General features: G+C 33.7%; 1 protein-coding gene across 7 annotated transcripts in view; it reads left to right on the top strand.

Annotated features, from left to right (window-relative positions):
* PHF3 (PHD finger protein 3) overlaps positions 1–17,165 on the top strand; it is an 87,035-nt gene that overhangs the window by 44,957 nt on the left and 24,913 nt on the right. For all 7 annotated transcript variants that reach the window (XM_028097526.2, XM_028097523.2, XM_028097522.2 and 4 more), the window contains 3 exons: positions 791–952; positions 5,485–7,267; positions 12,766–13,075. In XM_028097526.2, the coding sequence (XP_027953327.1) occupies positions 811–952; positions 5,485–7,267; positions 12,766–13,075 (2,235 nt within the window). In that variant the 5' untranslated portion in view covers positions 791–810. The remainder of the gene's footprint in view (positions 1–790; positions 953–5,484; positions 7,268–12,765; positions 13,076–17,165) is intronic.

Here is a 17,165-nt window from a genome sequence, read left to right as displayed (position 1 = left end):
ATCACATTCTTTTTACAAGATTTCATACAGCTGCACATTTAGAATTGCTATATGTCAGCTAGTGAAGTGAAATAAATTTGTTATATACAGAAATAAACCCAATGACAATATAAATACAGTGTTTATATTTTCTTCAATGTCCCCCAGTCCTTTTCTATATCTCCCCCTCCCCATTAAATGAAATGCTCTCTCTTTTGACTAGAAGATAATTTAATTATATAGCTATACACCTACCATTTTACCTGGCATTTGGGAGAGGGGGATGTTATGTTTTTCATTTCTCTCTGTGTATATTTTTTTTGCTACCACTTAAAGGTGTACCTATATTACTTTCTACACATGTAGTATAAAGTCTTTAATAGAGTTATACTTCGAACTAGAATCTTTTGGGTCTAGCATGAACTTAGAATCACAAGGTTTTCAGGGTATTAAAATTTTGTACTACTTTAACTAAAATTGGGATAATTGAGTATTTCAGGTATAGTTGCTTATGATGTTCACAGAGGTACAGTGAATAATAAGTGAGAGTGACAGTGGAGGTCAAATCAAGAACAATTACAGCTAGTCTACTCTTTGATTAGTTACCTCATAAGGTAAAAGTTTGTAAAGCTGAATTGGGAGCTTGGTAGTGGCAATATCACATAATAGAAGTAGACCTAGATTTTCAAGACTGTGTAGTATAGTATTGCATTAAAATGTCTCACAATGTTTTCTGTAACTGCCTTTAAATACTTAAGGTAGTCAGTATTTTTAAAAATTAATTTTCTTGTTGTTTTTGTTTTTTCTCTAGTTGTTGGTCTTGACGATATTATGGATGAAGGAGTTGTTAAAGAAAGTGGCAATGATACCATTGATGAAGAAGAACTGATTTTACCTAACAGGAATTTGAGGGACAAAGTAGAAGAAAATTCAGTGAGATCACCAAGAAAATCACCTCGTTTAATGGCACAAGGTAATCCTTCCAGAGAGGTTGAGCTAGAAAATCAAAGGTACAGGGACAGATGTGATAGTTCGTAAACTTGCTAAGCAGAGACTGTATTTTCATGATGTTTGCTAGTCTGAGCATTTTGATAATAATTTTGAGGTTATATCAATTTGTTGGTATAATTTTTAAAAATTTTTGTTGAAATTATATATTTACAAAATTTGAAGGGTTCACTAATTCTTTAAGTTTCTAATGTCTATTTTCCTTTCCCCAGAGGAAATCATTATTAACTTTCCCAGCTGTTTTTACTAATTTTTTCTGGTATTTATTTCCATGTCTCTTAAGTAACATCTGTATATTGCTACTTTTTGATTATTCTGATGTGTAGGTATTTATTGATTTCCCACTCTAGATGATGAACTTAGTGTTTGTCTTCTTGTCCTCATCTCAGAAAAGTATATTTTCTCATCCTTCTAATAAGTAATTTTGTTAGATCAGTAATAATTATTTATGTTATTGTGACTCTGTGCTGTTCGAGATGATTGATTTAATAAACTAAGGGTACTTTTCCTATACAACTTTTTGTCTTTCTGATTTAATAATTGTTTTTGTTCATTTGCTTATAGTTTTGTACATTTGTACACACAGTTTTCTGTGTACATTATCAGTAATAACACCTCAGCTACTCTGGTAGTTGTCTAAATCTTTCCTAAAAATACGTGTGCATATCAGATACTCTGTCATTTTCATTTTATTGAAGTCTCTTGGAGCTTTCTGATCTGCTTCCATGTGTACTGGTTTGTTAGCCCTGTATAAGCGTGATGCATAGCTATTATCCAGGGATTTCCCTTTACTATTCTTCTGACGATTCTGTTTGGTGGTGTAGTTCTTATTTCCTTTTTTTTTTTTTTTTGGCTTAACTCCTTCATTTTGGTGACACTTCTTCTAGTAGTTTGCCATGAAAAAGGAACATGGAGATATGTTATTTTAAAACTGTGTGTCTGCAAATGTATTTAATCTGGTATAATGTTGGAATTACAGTCTGGTTGAACATAGAATTCAAGGTTGGACATAATTTTCCCTCAGAAATTTAATAGTGCTCCTCTATTTTCTTCTAACTTAAGTGTTGTTGAGAAGTTTATTCTGATTCCTTTTTTTTCTTTTTTGATGTTATTTACTTTCTTCTGGAAGTTTGTGGAATCTTCCTCTTCAGCTCGAGTATTTTGATATTTCTGGTAATGTATCTTGGTGTAAGTGTATTTTAAGTATTGAGCTCTGGATACTCCATAGGTCCTTTTAGTCTGAAAAGTATCAATTCTGGGAAAATTTTTTGTATTATCTCATTGGTAATTCCTCTCTTTTTTTTTCTCAGCTCTTGCTTTCTGGAACTCATTATTCAAGTGTTAGGTAGGAAGGACTGGCCCTTCCATTTTCTTTATATTGCCTACTTTTGTACCTCTATGTCTTTTTCCTCTACTTGAAGTCTTTTCATGTTTATCCTCCAACTTTTCCATCAAATTTTACATTTCTAATTTCTGAATAGTCTTTTTTTTGTTTTGGGAATAGTCCTTTTGTAGCATTGTCGTCTTGTTTCATGGACACAGTATCTTCTGCTATCTTTCATAAGGTACTTACATTTTAAAAAATGTTTTAAAAAGTTTTTTTTTTAATCTCCTTTCATAGTTATAGTTTCTTTTTTCTCCATGTTGTCTGTCTTTCTGTCTCTCTTTTTCTGTCTCCATCTTTCATGTGAAGAGACTTTTCTAAAATATGATAGTTTGCTCGTGTTTAAGAGTAGGGAGCTAAAACTGTACGAAACTAAAAGGTTAACACTTAAAAGAGAGGGTGAGTTGGGTTTTGTCTACTGTGAGCTTCACTGTATGGTTCTCTGGTCATGCGGGGTTTTGTTTGTTTTTTGAGGAATCCCTGATGTTAGAGTTGAGGTCATTTATTCCCTTAGGCTCATTAGATTGGTAACATGTTATGGGAACCTTTCAGGGAAGCTGACAGGGTGTCTCAGCTTTCAATATATATAAATTCACTTAATGTCACAAATTTCAGTGTACTTTACTGCCACTTTTAACTGTGCCTGATGTTCCTTAGTCTAGAAACCCTGTTTTATACTCTTCCAGAGAGCAAGCCTCCAGTCTTGGATTAGGGCCAGGAAAGGGCAGTTGCCTGGCAGATGGAGTGGAGGAGAGGGAGCTAGGGATCTAAGTGCTTCTTGTGTAAGAAGCTTTCATCTCATCTTCATTTTAACTCACTGCCTTCATCCACACTTTAGAATCATCTGGGGTCACCAATTCCTAGCCCTTTTTTGAAGTATTAATTGTATTGGTTCTTGCTGACAATGCCATCTTAGGGATTGTCTTTTTTTGGGGGGTCTCTCCTGCATCAGTTACTTCTTGAGCATCTCTTGTTTGACTTCCAGAATTGTTACTGTTTTCTCCTGTTCTTCCTTTCATTTTAGATTTATGCTTTTGTATAGCTTTAGTGTGGGGTAGATGCATGTATTTACTTTATCTTCTTTTCCTCAATTTATATGTATATATATGTGTATATATATGTGTGTATATAGATTAAAGATTTTATTTCTCATAGAGTGAGTGCGCGGAGGAGCAGAAAGGGCGGGAGAGGGAGGGGGAAAGAATCTCAAGCAGACTTTGAACTGAGTGTGGAGCTTGACGCAGGGCTCGATCTCACGACCCAAACGTCACGACCTGAGCTGAAACCAAAAGTAGATGCTTAACCAGCTGAGCCACCCAGTCTCCCCACTCTCAATTTATATTTCTGATCAGCTTTTTAAATGTTATTTGGTAATACTTGTCATTTTGAGTAATGAAAAGAATAGGATGAAAATTATGGACAAATGATTAATGTTTGGCCTATTCAGCCAGGATTCAGACTAAGGCAGTTTATATTTAGAGGAGGAAAAACAGCTTGATCTTTGGCTCAATAAATCAGTTACTGTTGGAAAATGTTTTTTTCATCTTAATTACCCTGATAGTTGAATATGCTGTTCATTGTTATTTTTAGCAACAACCTAGATAATGGGTGTTAAAAGTTCATTTATCTTATTTCAAGGCAGACAGGGTAGAGCTGTAATTTATGTCAGGCTGTATTCAAAGCTTAAAATATATAAAAATATTATTAAAGTATATAAAAATATCCAGATATTGATATTGAACCATTAAGTTTTTAGTTATTTAAAAATGTTATATATCCGGACATGTGATATATGGTTAATAATCCACACTAAGTAATTTTTTAAAAATTGTTGGGTACTTATCTAATGATGAAATACTGTGCCATGTTCTGGGAGAATTAGAAGGAGTCTCTAAGACTAGGATGAACAAATAATTTTTTTTTCAAACTAGGACACTTTTTGAAAGTAAAAGTGTGCTATTAATCACATCAGGACTGTACGTGTCACCTAAGACTGTTATACACAAATGAAGACACATGATACCTTCCTTAAGAGTTTAGTGGTATATGACAAATAAGCAAGTGGTTAAGTATTGGTGCATAGTAGGGTTTTGCATTGAAGGGAGGGAGTCTTTTTTTTTTTTTTTTTTGGTAATTGATAGTGTTCAGTTTTCATGCAGAGTTTATTCAGAGGCATTGGATGTGCATAGGCTTGGAAATAGCTTATTTTGTATTTCAGTTTGTGGGTTTTTCTAATTAATGAATCTACTTTAGCTCTCTTTCCTTCTAGTTTCTTTTCATTCCATTTGTTCTCCTGGAGGGTTTATCCAGATAGGGAAAAGAGGAAAAACTTATATAGTGGATTCTTAGTTAGGAATATAGTTAAAGGTGGGAAGCTTTATTAAATTATTTTCATATTTTCCACATTTTCTTTTATGATATATTTTCTTGGCTTAAATTTCTTTGATTGTAATTTCTCTTTATCTGTGTTTAGTACTCTAGCATGTGCTTCATTTCTTAGGAATAGCTTGTATGCTAAAATGGTGATACAAGTGAAAGACATTCATAAAAAGGAGTTAGTGTTCTTGTGAGGCTGTGTTTTGAAATTCACACAGATCCTGTTTATGATAGGTGGTCTAGTTCATATTTGGCTGGGACCGGAACTTGTTTGGTATTATTTATTTGAAGATATTTAATGTTAAAAAAAAGACATTTGGTGTTTAAAACTGTATGACAGTCTTGCTTTATGATGGCCATTAATGTGAAGGAAGCTTATTTTACTCCTGGCTTACTTACTATAGAAAAGAAACTTGATGTAAACATTCTTGTTTTGTAGTAAAGTATAACAACAGTCTGAATTTTGTAGTTTTTTCTCCTGCCAGAATTTATAGACCTTTGATAAATATAAAACTTAACATGGGTATGTGTATATATATATATATACACACATATGTATGTGTGTGTGTATATATATATAAAATCATCATCATGAGTTAACTATTCAGTACATTTTCATTGAAATGAGCAAATTTATAACTCAGAGTAAAGAAGTAATATATTCTAAATTGTATTGAAATAAAAACACATGGCAAAATAGCTAAGTTATTTTTATTTATTTTTTTCCCTTGTGATAGAACAAGTAAGAAGTTTGCGACAAAGCACTATTGCCAAGCGTTCAAATGCAGCACCTTTAAATAGCACAAAAAAGGCGTCTGGGAAGACTGTATCTGCCCCTAAAGCAGGGGTGAAACATCCAGAAAGGTGTCCAATTAAAGAAGTTTCTGTGTCACCGAAACCTGAGTACCATAAAGAGAGCAGAAGGAGCAGCCGACATATTGGACAAATTGAAGTGGTACCAGAAGTATCAGTGTCTTCAAGTCATTCTTCAGTGTCATCTTGTCTTGAAATGAAGGATGAAGCTGTATTAGATTCTAAGCAGAAGTGTAATAATCAGGGAGAAGCAAATGTGCCATCTCATGAATTAAATTGTTCACTCCTTTCAGAGACTTGTGTTAGTATTGAAGAAAAGAAAAATGAAGCTCTGATGGAATGTAAAGTCAAGACTGTTAGTAGCCCACAGTTTAAGTTTTCAGATAAAGAAGAACAGAATGATTCTCTTGCAGATAAAACGGATGCCACTGTTGTTGAAGAAGTGAGGGAAAAGGGGAAAGTTGAACAGGAATCACATGAGACAGTAAAATTATCCCATGAAGATGACCAAATTACTGAGGAACCTGCATCTTCTGCTTCTCTCTCTGATGCTGCTGCTTGTACAAATCCAATTAAGACCGAAAAGAACCTTGTAGGTTTGTCTTGTTCTGTGAATGAAGTAAACAAATGTAATTTGGAATTGAAGAATACCATGGAAGTTGCTGATAAAGCTAAGAACTCCCTTCCAAGAAATGAAATAGAACCGTTGGGTTATTGTAAAGACACAGAGTCTAATGATAAGCATTTGGGGAACGCAGAATTTAATAACTCAAGCTTAGAGATGGTTGATACTAATGCTTTTGAACCAGAAAGTAGTATTTTAGAAAATGCTATTTGTGGTGCACCTGACCAAAATTCAGAACAGTTGAATATTGTTGAAAGTATTAAAATGGAGTCTCATGAAATAGCAAACCTTCAGGATGATAGAAACAGCCAGTCAAGTAGTGTTTCTTGCTTAGAGTCAAAAACTGTAAAATCCAAACAAACAAAACCTATAATTCATTCTAAGCAAAACATGACCACAGATACTCTGAAAAAAATTGTCGCAGCAAAGCATGAATTAATGCATAACAAAACTAAAGTTAATGTCAAAAGTGTGAAACGAAATGTTGATGAACCAGAATCTCAGCAAAATTTTCATAGGCCGGTCAAAGTGAGAAAAAAACAAGTTGAGAAGGATTCAAAAATTCAGAGTTGCAATTCTGGTGTTAAATCTGTGAAAAATCAAGCTCATTCTGTATTGAAAAAAACATCACAGGATCAAAATTTAGTACAGGTTCCCAAACCCTTAACCCATTCTTTGAGTGATAAGCCTCATGGTCACCCTGGTTGCTCTAAAGAACCCCATCATCCTGCACAAACTGGACATTTATTACATTCCAGCCAGAAACAATGCCATAAGCCCCAGCAGCTGGCTGCAGCAATGAAAACCAATAGTCACGTGAAGGAAGAGCTTGAACATATAGGTGGTGTAGAGCTTTTTAAGGAGGAAGATAAACTGAAGCTAAAAAAACCTGAGAAGAACCTACAACCCCGCCAGAGAAGAAGCAGCAGAAGTTTTTCTTTGGATGAGCCACCATTGTTCATTCCAGACAACATAGCTACTATAAAAAGAGAAGGCTCAGATCATAGCTCTTCATTCGAAAGCAAATATGTGTGGACTCCCAGCAAGCAGTGTGGGTTTTGCAAAAAACCACATGGCAACAGGTGTGTGTGTGTGTGTGTGTGTGTGTGTGTGTGTGTGTGTGTTTGTGTGACATGTGCATTAAAGAGAACTTGCTTTTTAGGGTGGGGTTATGTAAGAACTTTTTTATAGAAAAATTACTTAACATACAAAGACTTTTGCAGAAACAAAAAAACCCCTCATCAATCCTGGATAAATGATAGAAAGATGGAGCCACTGAATTTATAAATATATCATCCCAGAACATGTGAAAAAGCATAGCCTGACCAATGGCTGGTATATATTGAAATGTTTTGTCGTTGTAACCAGTTAGTGTGATTTAGTTACTGCATCTGAAAGAGAAAAAAAGCTTGCTGCTAATCAGAAAATTGTTACACTGCTTTGGGTCTGTAAGTTATATATTACTTTATTTGGCTTGAGAAGAACTAGTAATAAAGTGTAACGGTCATAATGGAAATTCTATTTTTCTTTCGAAGACTTTTTTTTTTTTTTGGGTAAATGAAGCACACTTAACCATGACTTAATACCACCACTTCATAACTATCAAACTTAACCTTGGAATGAAGTTTGGTAGCTAAAACAACTGTTAAATTATCCTGGTGAATTGTGTATGTAACACGATAGAAAAGCTGTATTTCTTTTTTGAATGTTTTAATGATTTGAAAGATTTCTTATGAATTCTAATCTTTTAAGTCATTTTAGGATTCAGTGTTTATAGCTTTTTGATACTGCCCGACCCTCCCCCATGAATTTTTTATTTGCTAGCTTTTTAAGAAAAGGAAAACAGGAGATGAAGTGGAGTTTGCAGTACAAGATTGTCCTGTTCAAGTGTTGAGATTGCTGTTGGAACGTCTGTCAACGCTGACATGATAAAAGAACATTATAACTTGCACATTGTAATATTATCCTTACTCATGAAAGTAAATATTAGGATGACTTTTCCCAGTACTATCAGATTACATAAAAATATGGAACTTCTTAGATAGGGAAAATTTAGTAAAGTACGTTGTGTAATTATTTTGTGTGGGAGCTGGTGGTTGGGGAGAGTGGGTGGGAGTTTGTGAGGTTATTCTGTAAAAAGTTTTATGTCAACTGTTATGTCAAAGACATAACAAAGTTTTATTACTTCATTTATGATTCAGCCCATGTCCTATTTTTAAATGTCAGTGGTTACTCTTCATAACAGCATATTCCAGTTTTAAAAAATTGTGTTTTGAGTATAGTTCTACATTTGTCCTCACATATATGCTCTTTTAAGTTTTTTGGTTTTTTTTTTAACAGCTTATTCAGATATTCTAAAGTGGGCCTGCTAAATTTTCAGAATTAAGGGCTGGGTGGTGCTTTTAAGTGTTCTTTTAAGCCAACACTTTTCTCTCTGCCAGAATCTTCTAAAAATCATTACACTGACATGTGGTCAGAGTAGTAGAATAGGAACCTTCACTTGAAAGAGTTTCTAAAGTGAAACTTGAGCCTAGAGTTGGAAGTCATGTTAGGTATATTACCATATAGCTTTGTTGCAGATAAGCCGCTCTTCTGATGGCCTGGTCCTCAGGAGTTTGCCTAGGCTTTTTAACCATGGCTCACTTTACCAACATCAGTTATTTTCCTAAAATGAAGATTAAATTTTAAGTCCCATTGTGGTCCCCCCCCATGCCACCTTCTGTATCTACTCTATAAAACCTAGAGTTTCTTTGCCTCATTGTGGAAAATGACTTAGAATATTAGATATGTAGATATGTAGATTTTGAGTTTACCCAATGTAATTAACATGAATCATACATAATGACACTGGAAACAATTTAGGAAGCAACATTTCACATTATTTCAATTTTGTGAATAAAGAAGCCTAAGTAATTGTTTTTTCTTTACATATTAACTAGCCTTCACTACTTTTTTGATACATTGTGCTTGTATACATTGAGTTTACTCAGAAAATGTACCTGACATACAGCATGTAATTTTCCTATTTTAATCCATGTGTAAGATTTTGAATTTATTAGGAAGGGCATATCTGTAAATAATTTTCATTCATTTCATGCACTAGCCATATGGAAAGCTGTTAATATGACATTTTCTAGCACTTGTGACAGGTTTGCTTCTGTAAGACTACTTTATAACTTCAGCATTTTACATGTGTTACAACTGAAGTTAGCTTCCTGTCTGCGCTTCAGTTGGAAATTACATTTTTAAATATAGATTTCTTCATGGCATCACCAGATGTAATAAATATTTGACCATAAGCAACTTCTGTACACACCCTAAAGACAGTAGGTATGGACTCTAACAATTTACACATCAAGCTTTTGTTTTTGCTTCCATTTATTTTCCTCATTTGCCTTGTAACAAAGGTAAACTCATTATTTTCAAAACCGGACTACTTAATAGTCATTTTTAAAAAATGATCTTTGGACATGTTTACATAAGCCAGTTGGCATTTTGGAAGGAAGAAGTGTGGGTCTTTTCATATTACCTATCTTGCAGTTTCTGGTATTTCCCTACTCCTCCAGAAGGTGTTTATGTTTTTAGTTTGTATTGCAGTTTCTTGCCCAGATGTAGATGATTAGTATATTGGATGAAGTTTAGAAACAAAAAAAATCTCCATAGCAGGATGAATTCATAGCTTTATACTCAAACAAGAAATTTTTTCTGAGAAGGAAATTTTCTTCCAGAATAAAAGATTTCTGTTTTTTCTCAAGATTTTAAGAGTTTGACAGATAAATATTTTTGTCTGCGTATTAGATTGTTAGTGACAAAAACAGTGATTTAATGTTTATATGGAATAGAATCATTTTAGAAAAAAGTGCATCTACATTCACAGTAATATGGTATAGATTGTCACACACTTATCAGAACTGAACACCCATCTTGTAACAGGTCCATTGTTAGTAGTTATAACACAGATATGCTAAGAACAGGAGTTCTCAAATGTTGCTTGCCTTTGTGATTTACTTTGAAGAAACTTGGAAGTTTTCTAAGAATATATTTGGCTTATGCCAAAAAGATTATTAGTTTTTGTCTTATAACAAGCCTAATTAGTTTTTATTTTTAAATTTTGTGTATGAACATTTAACAGTAAAAGAATACAACAAATATTTCTGAACTCTTCTGTTTAACTGATTCATGTCTATCTGGTTTACTTAACCGAGCCAGTGGTAAACTCCATACAACATTATTTTTTTTTAGTGAAATAGTTAACATCCAGGTTATAGTCTTTTCTGTAAGTGATTTTGCCTATTAGTAATCAGAAATTCATGGCCAGAGCAGAAAATGGAATAATTCTGTTAGCTATGTGATTCATACTCCCGCCCTTCTCCCCCCTTTTTTAAACCATGAAGAAAAATACAAAAAGGAAGGAAAATAATACTCCCTTTTTGTGGTAGGACTTTTTTCCCCCAATATGGTTCATAAAATTTGTAGTACCTCTAACTTTCAGACCTAAAAATGATCCATATTTACATTTTTACAAAATCAGTTTTATTTTCAGATGAATTAGTTCTATTTTTCCCTAGGACATATGGAAATTATTTTTATAAATGACTTTTCAGAATTTATATAACCACAATATCTTTTATATAAAATCCTAAACTATTACGATAACTCTGTAGATGGCACTAGAGATTTGCTTTTCAGAGCGTCAAGTTTCAGGAGACATTTCCAAAGTAAGCTTGAAAGGAAGCATGATGAAATATTTAGTTTTGTCATCATAAAACAACTCTTTTCCTGATTAAGAATTTGAAATTTTTAAATATGTGCTTTATAATTTGATATTTAAATTTGAATATGGGCTAACAGTATAGCTATGGCCATAATGTGTAGGTTTTTAAGTAGTGTCTTATTGAAACTAGTTTAGACTTACTTTGAAGAAATCATACTATAGCTCTGATAGTGGAAGTAAAGGGAAACGACTGCTAGTTTGCTTTCAGTATTTCAAAGACATTCATATTACCCACTTTGAAGAAATAGTTCTTACAACTTTGCAATAGAAAAACTGTGCACTTGCATTTTTCATTTACTTTGTTGGCTGGAAGATTTGTATCATTGAAGCATGGACCCATCTAAAATTTCCCCAAGCTTAGATAGACCATTTCTATCTTGTAAACAAATACCACATTTTTTGAAAGTTTTCTTGCTGGCTTATGAATCCAAAACATTTGTTTTGACATAAGACAGGAGGTTTTCTTCTTTCTGTTTCTTTCCCCATCATTTTGGGGAAATGAGGACTTACTTGATAAAGCTAGCGCAGGCATTACTTGTGAGGGTAAAGAATGGTGAATTACAAACATGAAGTCAAGTTTCCTTAATGCGCAGCAATAGTTTGATACACAATAGAAAGGCACAAGAAGAAGAGAAAAACCTGCTGCTGAGGAATGAGTAGTTGCTGTGACTTTTTTCAAGACCTGTAAGGATTGAAAGTGTAATTTCAACCTTAAAATCTCTGGTGTAAGAGAGTTGGTTGTATCACTTACTGTATTACCTTAAAATGAGTTTTGGCATTGTTGATGCCACTCTTACAAAATCAGCAGAAAGTCTTTAATTAAAGAATATACCTAAATCTTTTTATCTTAACCTTTCAAAAACATACCATGAATTACTAACCTGAAGAAGAAAGAAAAATGTTAAACATGATTAAGTGAGCTCTCTAGTTTACCTAACAATGGGTTAAAATTAAAAAAAAAATCCCCCAAATTGCCATTTGTACATCTTATTTACCATTTTATTTAAAAAGTAATTGCAGATATTAAGTTAGACTAAATCTTGTGTCCACTGATTTTTTTCATTGTTAGTGAAGTTATTTAGATAAAATGTAGTAAAGGGAAACTTTTATAAAGAGATTGGAAATTAAAAAAAATTCAGCCTGAATATTAATATTTTCATGTTAAAATATCTTTATTCAGAGAAACAAGTTTATTATCTAAAGCATGGTCAGTAGTAAGGAAGTCTGCACACACAAGTATGTAAAAAGATTCTTCAGCTTAATCACTGATACCACGAGCCAGAATATTTTGAGCTCAAAGAATAGTGACATAGTTAAAGTGGTTAATAAACAATCTGAGTCTCCATTTTGTTAGTTTTTGAGTTGCGTTTTTGCTCCGATCTTGTCATTCAAAATTACTCATTGGATGACCGATTCTTCAGTTTTAGGTGGGATTTCTGGTGTGTGGGGTAAATGTTACCGTAACTTTGACGGATTGTCTGTGATCAGATTTTCGCAGATCTTACCACCCTTCTCAGTGGAGGAATGTTACTTTATACTTTCTTACTCTATGCAATATGCTGACAAAGGTCAGTTGCCCTTTATTTTGCCTTTATGGTTTTGTGTATTTTCTCATTCATACTAGAGTGGGTATATTTGACTTAAAAGTTCTGTCTTGAATATTCTTTGAAAACTTGCTCCATGGCGAACCAATAGAATAGGTAAAGATGGAAAACATATCAGAAAATGATTAAAAATTTAATTTAGGCTCACTTTTAACATTTATTTTTAATGTATTAAATCAAAGTTTTTTTCCCCTCTTCCCAGGTTTATGGTTGGCTGTGGGAGATGTGATGACTGGTTTCATGGTGATTGTGTTGGTTTAAGTCTTTGTCAAGCACAACAAATGGGAGAAGAAGACAAAGAATACGTGTGTGTGAAATGTTGTGCTGAAGAAGATAAAAAGACTGAAATAGTAGATTCAGATATTTTGGAAAACCAGGCTAAAGTTGAAGTCCATAGTGAAGACAGAACAATGGAATGTGAAAAGCTTGGGTTATCAAAGCACACAGCAACAAATGATAAAACCAAATATATAGAAGATACAGTGAAGCACAAGGTCAAAATTTTAAAACGGGTAAGCTCATTAATGCATTCTTTTTGTTTAAGAACTTTGTATGGTCTGACAATTTGAAATTTCTCTGGGTTTTATTGTTCTAAGTGTATGTATTTTTCCATAAAAATGAATGGATTTTTATTCAAACATTTGTATTTTTCCATAAAAAATGGATTTTTATTCAAAGTATTTTGGCAGTCTTGGTGAAACCAGGAAATCTTCAAAATATGTATATCTTATTTCTTACAGTATTTTGTGCAGTTTCTAGTCTCTAGTTTGATACTTGGATTTCCTTTGATATGATGTGTGTGTGATTTTGTGATATTAAAGTGGTACTGGGCTCTACATTGTGCTTGCTGATAAGTTTTTAAAACTTTTTAGTCCATAACTATCTACTAATTCTTAAACCACATTTGACATTATTATTTTCAGGTAGAAGAGTTATTTTGTCTCTTTAAGGAAAAGTAGACTTAATTTTTTTGATTTTGTCCCAGTGTTTGCTTGGAACTTCATTACTTTTTCTCTTTAAAAAGTCAGTTTTCCCTTACCTTATATTTTTAACTAATTTCTAAATGTATTTTCTAAATAGAAATTTCAGGATACTTAGTCAGTTACCAGAGAGATGTATAAAAGATTCAATGCTTTATCTGATTAAATTTTTATAATTTTCATTGTCTTATATTTTTTAATACCTATGATTTTTCTATTTTTGTTCTTATAATGGTAGGAAAGAGACAACAGAGGCAACAAATATATGTGGATAGTCAAATATAATAATCCAAGAAACAGTGAACATGAGTTGGAGTGTTAGAAGAACCATGGAAATCTTTTAGTCTAGTCATTGAGATTGAAGAACATAACCATGTTTTCTCCAAAATCTTCTTCATTATATATAAACTCAGTTCTTTGAGATATTTCTTATATTCAAGTCTGGATTAAGTTGCCGTTTGCCAGTCCTTGTAGCATCCAGTATTTTCTGGCTCCCCAGCCATTTTGAGAATTAGGGTATGTCCTTCTGACATTTGCTGTTCCTTTTTCTGTTGATTTGATTAGCACCAAAGTAATTGATATAGAATTGAGAGCTCCATTGAGAACAGTTTATAGCACATCTTTGGAAAATTTCTGTTAATTATTAACTATTAATCATTGCTTCTTGGATGTAATCCCTTGGCTATTCAGAAATATAGCTCATTGTTTTGTCATTTAGCTAAGTTGTCTCCATCTTGTCTGAAAAGACATGAAACATTAAATGTTTTGAGGAAACCACTCTATCTATTCTCTGTATCAGAAAAGAAATTGAAGTTTGATTTTTAAGGACGTGCAATCCAAGTAATTACTGCTTCCTTTTCTTTTTGATGGTGAACTGTTGAATCTTATTTGGACTCTGCTGATAATTAGTTTGTGGAATCTGCTTTTTAAATATCACTTCTTATACCTAGATTTTATGTTGAACCATTTCTTGAGTTCCTGTTGTGTGCCAAGCATGGTACCAGACTTGGGTATATAGCACTGATTGAAATATGTTTCTGTTCTCAAGTAAATCTAGTTGGAGAGATAGAAAATAATTAAATAAAAAATTAGAGGATTCCTAGTCTAGAGAAAATGTTTTTTTGTATGTACTCTGTCTTCTTAAAGCCTATAAAAACCTATGATTATATATCATAGTGTTCTTTTCCCTGTCATTCTTTTTTTAAATTTTCACTTTTTAATTTAAATTCAAGTAACATGTACTATTTGTTTCAGAGGTAGAGGTCAGTGATTCATCACTTATATAATACCCAGTGCTCATTATATCACATGCTCTCCTTAATGTTCATCACCCACTTACCCCACCCCCTCCCACCCCCGTCCCCTCCAGCAAACCTCAGTTTGTTTTCTGTGATTAAGAATCTCTTATGGTTTGTCTCCCTTTGGTTTCATCTTGTTTTATTTTTTCCTCTTTTCCCCTATGATCCTCTGTTTTGTTTCTTAAATTCCACATATGAGTGAGATCATATGGTAATTGTCTTTCTCTGATTGACTTATGTCTCTTAGCATAATACCCTCTAGTTCCATCCACATCATTTCAAATGGCAAGATTTCATTTTTTCATGGCTGAATAGTATTCCATTTTATATATGTACACATCTTCTTTATCCATTCATCTGTCGATGGACATCTGGGCTCTTTCCATAATTTGGCTATTGTGGACATTGCTGCTATAAACATTGGGGTACAGGTGCCCCTTTGGATCACTACATTTGTATCTTTGGGGTAAATCCCTAGTAGTGCAATTGCTGGGTTGTAGGATAGCTCTATTTTCAACTTTTTGAGGAATTTCCATATTGTTTTCCAGAGTGGATGTACCAGTTTGCATTCCCACCAACATCCTAATAGGGTTTCCCTTTCTCCGAATCCTCGCCAATATCTGTCCTTTCCCTCCCGACTCGATTATAGCCATTCTGACTGGTGTGAGGTGGTATTTCATTGTGGTTTTGATTTGTATTTGTATTTGATGATGAGTGATGAGCAGTTTTTTCAAGTCTGTTGCCCATTTGTATGTCTTCTTTGGAGAAATGTCTGTTCATGTCTTCTGCCCGTTTCTTGATTGGATTATTTGTTCTTTGGGTGTTGAGTTTGATAAGTTCTTTATAGATTTTGGATACTAGCCCTTTATCTGATATGTCATTTGTAAATACCTTCTCCCATTCTGTCTGTTGTCTTTTGGTTTTGTTGACTGTTTCCTTTGCTGTGGAGAAGCTTTTTATCTTGATGAAATCCCAATAGTTCATTTTTGCATTTGTTTCCCTTACCTTTGAAGACATGTCTAGCAAGAAGTTGCTATGGCCAAGGACACAGAGGTTGCTGCCTTTGTTCTCCTCTAGGATTTTGATATATTCCTGTCTCACATTTAGGTCTGTCATCCATTTTGAGTCTCTCTTGGTGTATGGTGTAAGGAAGTGGTCCAGTTTTATTCTTCTGCATGTGGCTGTCCCATTTTCCCAACACCATTTGTTGAAGAGACTGTCTTTTTTCCATTGAACATTCTTTCCTGCTTTGCTGAAGATGAGTTGACCATAGAGTTAAGGGTCCGTTTCTGGGTTGTCTGTTCTGTTCCATTGATCTATGTGTCTGTTTTTGTGCCAGTACCATGCTGTCTTGATGATTACAGCTTTGTGTAATACAGCTTGAAGTCCAGAATTGTGATGCCACCGGCTTTGGTTTTCTTTTTCAACATTCCTTTGGCTATTTGGGGTCTTTTTTGGTTCCATACAAATCTTAGGATTATTTGTTCTAGCTCTGTGAAAAAAGTTGATGGTATTTTGATGGGGGTTGCATTGAATGTATAGATTGCTGTAGGTAGCATAGACATTTTAACAATATTTGTTCTTCCAGTCCGTGAGCATGGAACGTTTTTCCATTTCTTTATGTCTTCCTCAATTTCTTTCATGAGTGTTCTGTAGTTTTCTGAGTACAAATCCTTTGCCTCTTTGGTTAGGTTTATTCCTAGGTATCTTATGGTATTTGGTGCAGTTGTAAATGGGATCAACTCCTTAATTTCTCTTTCTTCTGTCTCATTGTTAATGTATAGAAATGCAGCTGATTTCTGTGCATTGATTTTATATCCTGCCACTTTGCTGAATTCCTGTATGAGTTCTAGCAATTTTGGGGTGGAGTCTTTTGGATTTTCCACATAGAGTATCGTGTCATCTGCAGAGAGTGAGAGTTTGACGACTTCTTTGCTAGTTCAGATGCCTTTTATTTCTTTTTGTTGTCTGATTGCTGAGGCTAGGAGTTCTAGTACTATGTTGAACAACAGTGGTCATAGTGGACATTGTTGCCATGTTCCTGACCTTAGGGGAAAAGCTCTCAGTTTTTCCTCATTGAGAATGATATTCACTGTGGGCTTTTCGTATGTGGCTTTTATGATAATGTCGAGGTATGTTCCCTCTATCCCTACACTGTGAAGAGTTTTAATCAAGAAAGGATGCTGTACTTCGTCAAATGCTTTTTGATAAGTCTGGCTGTGATTTTATACGATCTTATTAAATCTTTCAGAGAACCAGCTCCTAGTTTTGTTACTGTCTTCTACTGTTCTTTTGGTTTCTATTTCATTGATTTCTGCTCTAAT

This window comes from Eumetopias jubatus, unplaced genomic scaffold (assembly GCF_037043125.1).
Source record: "Eumetopias jubatus isolate StellerSeaLion01/CBP00866 unplaced genomic scaffold, mEumJub1_p1.0 scaffold_6, whole genome shotgun sequence".
Classification (NCBI taxonomy): Eukaryota; Metazoa; Chordata; class Mammalia; order Carnivora; family Otariidae; genus Eumetopias; species Eumetopias jubatus.
This window is presented reverse-complemented; position numbering and strand designations above follow the sequence as displayed.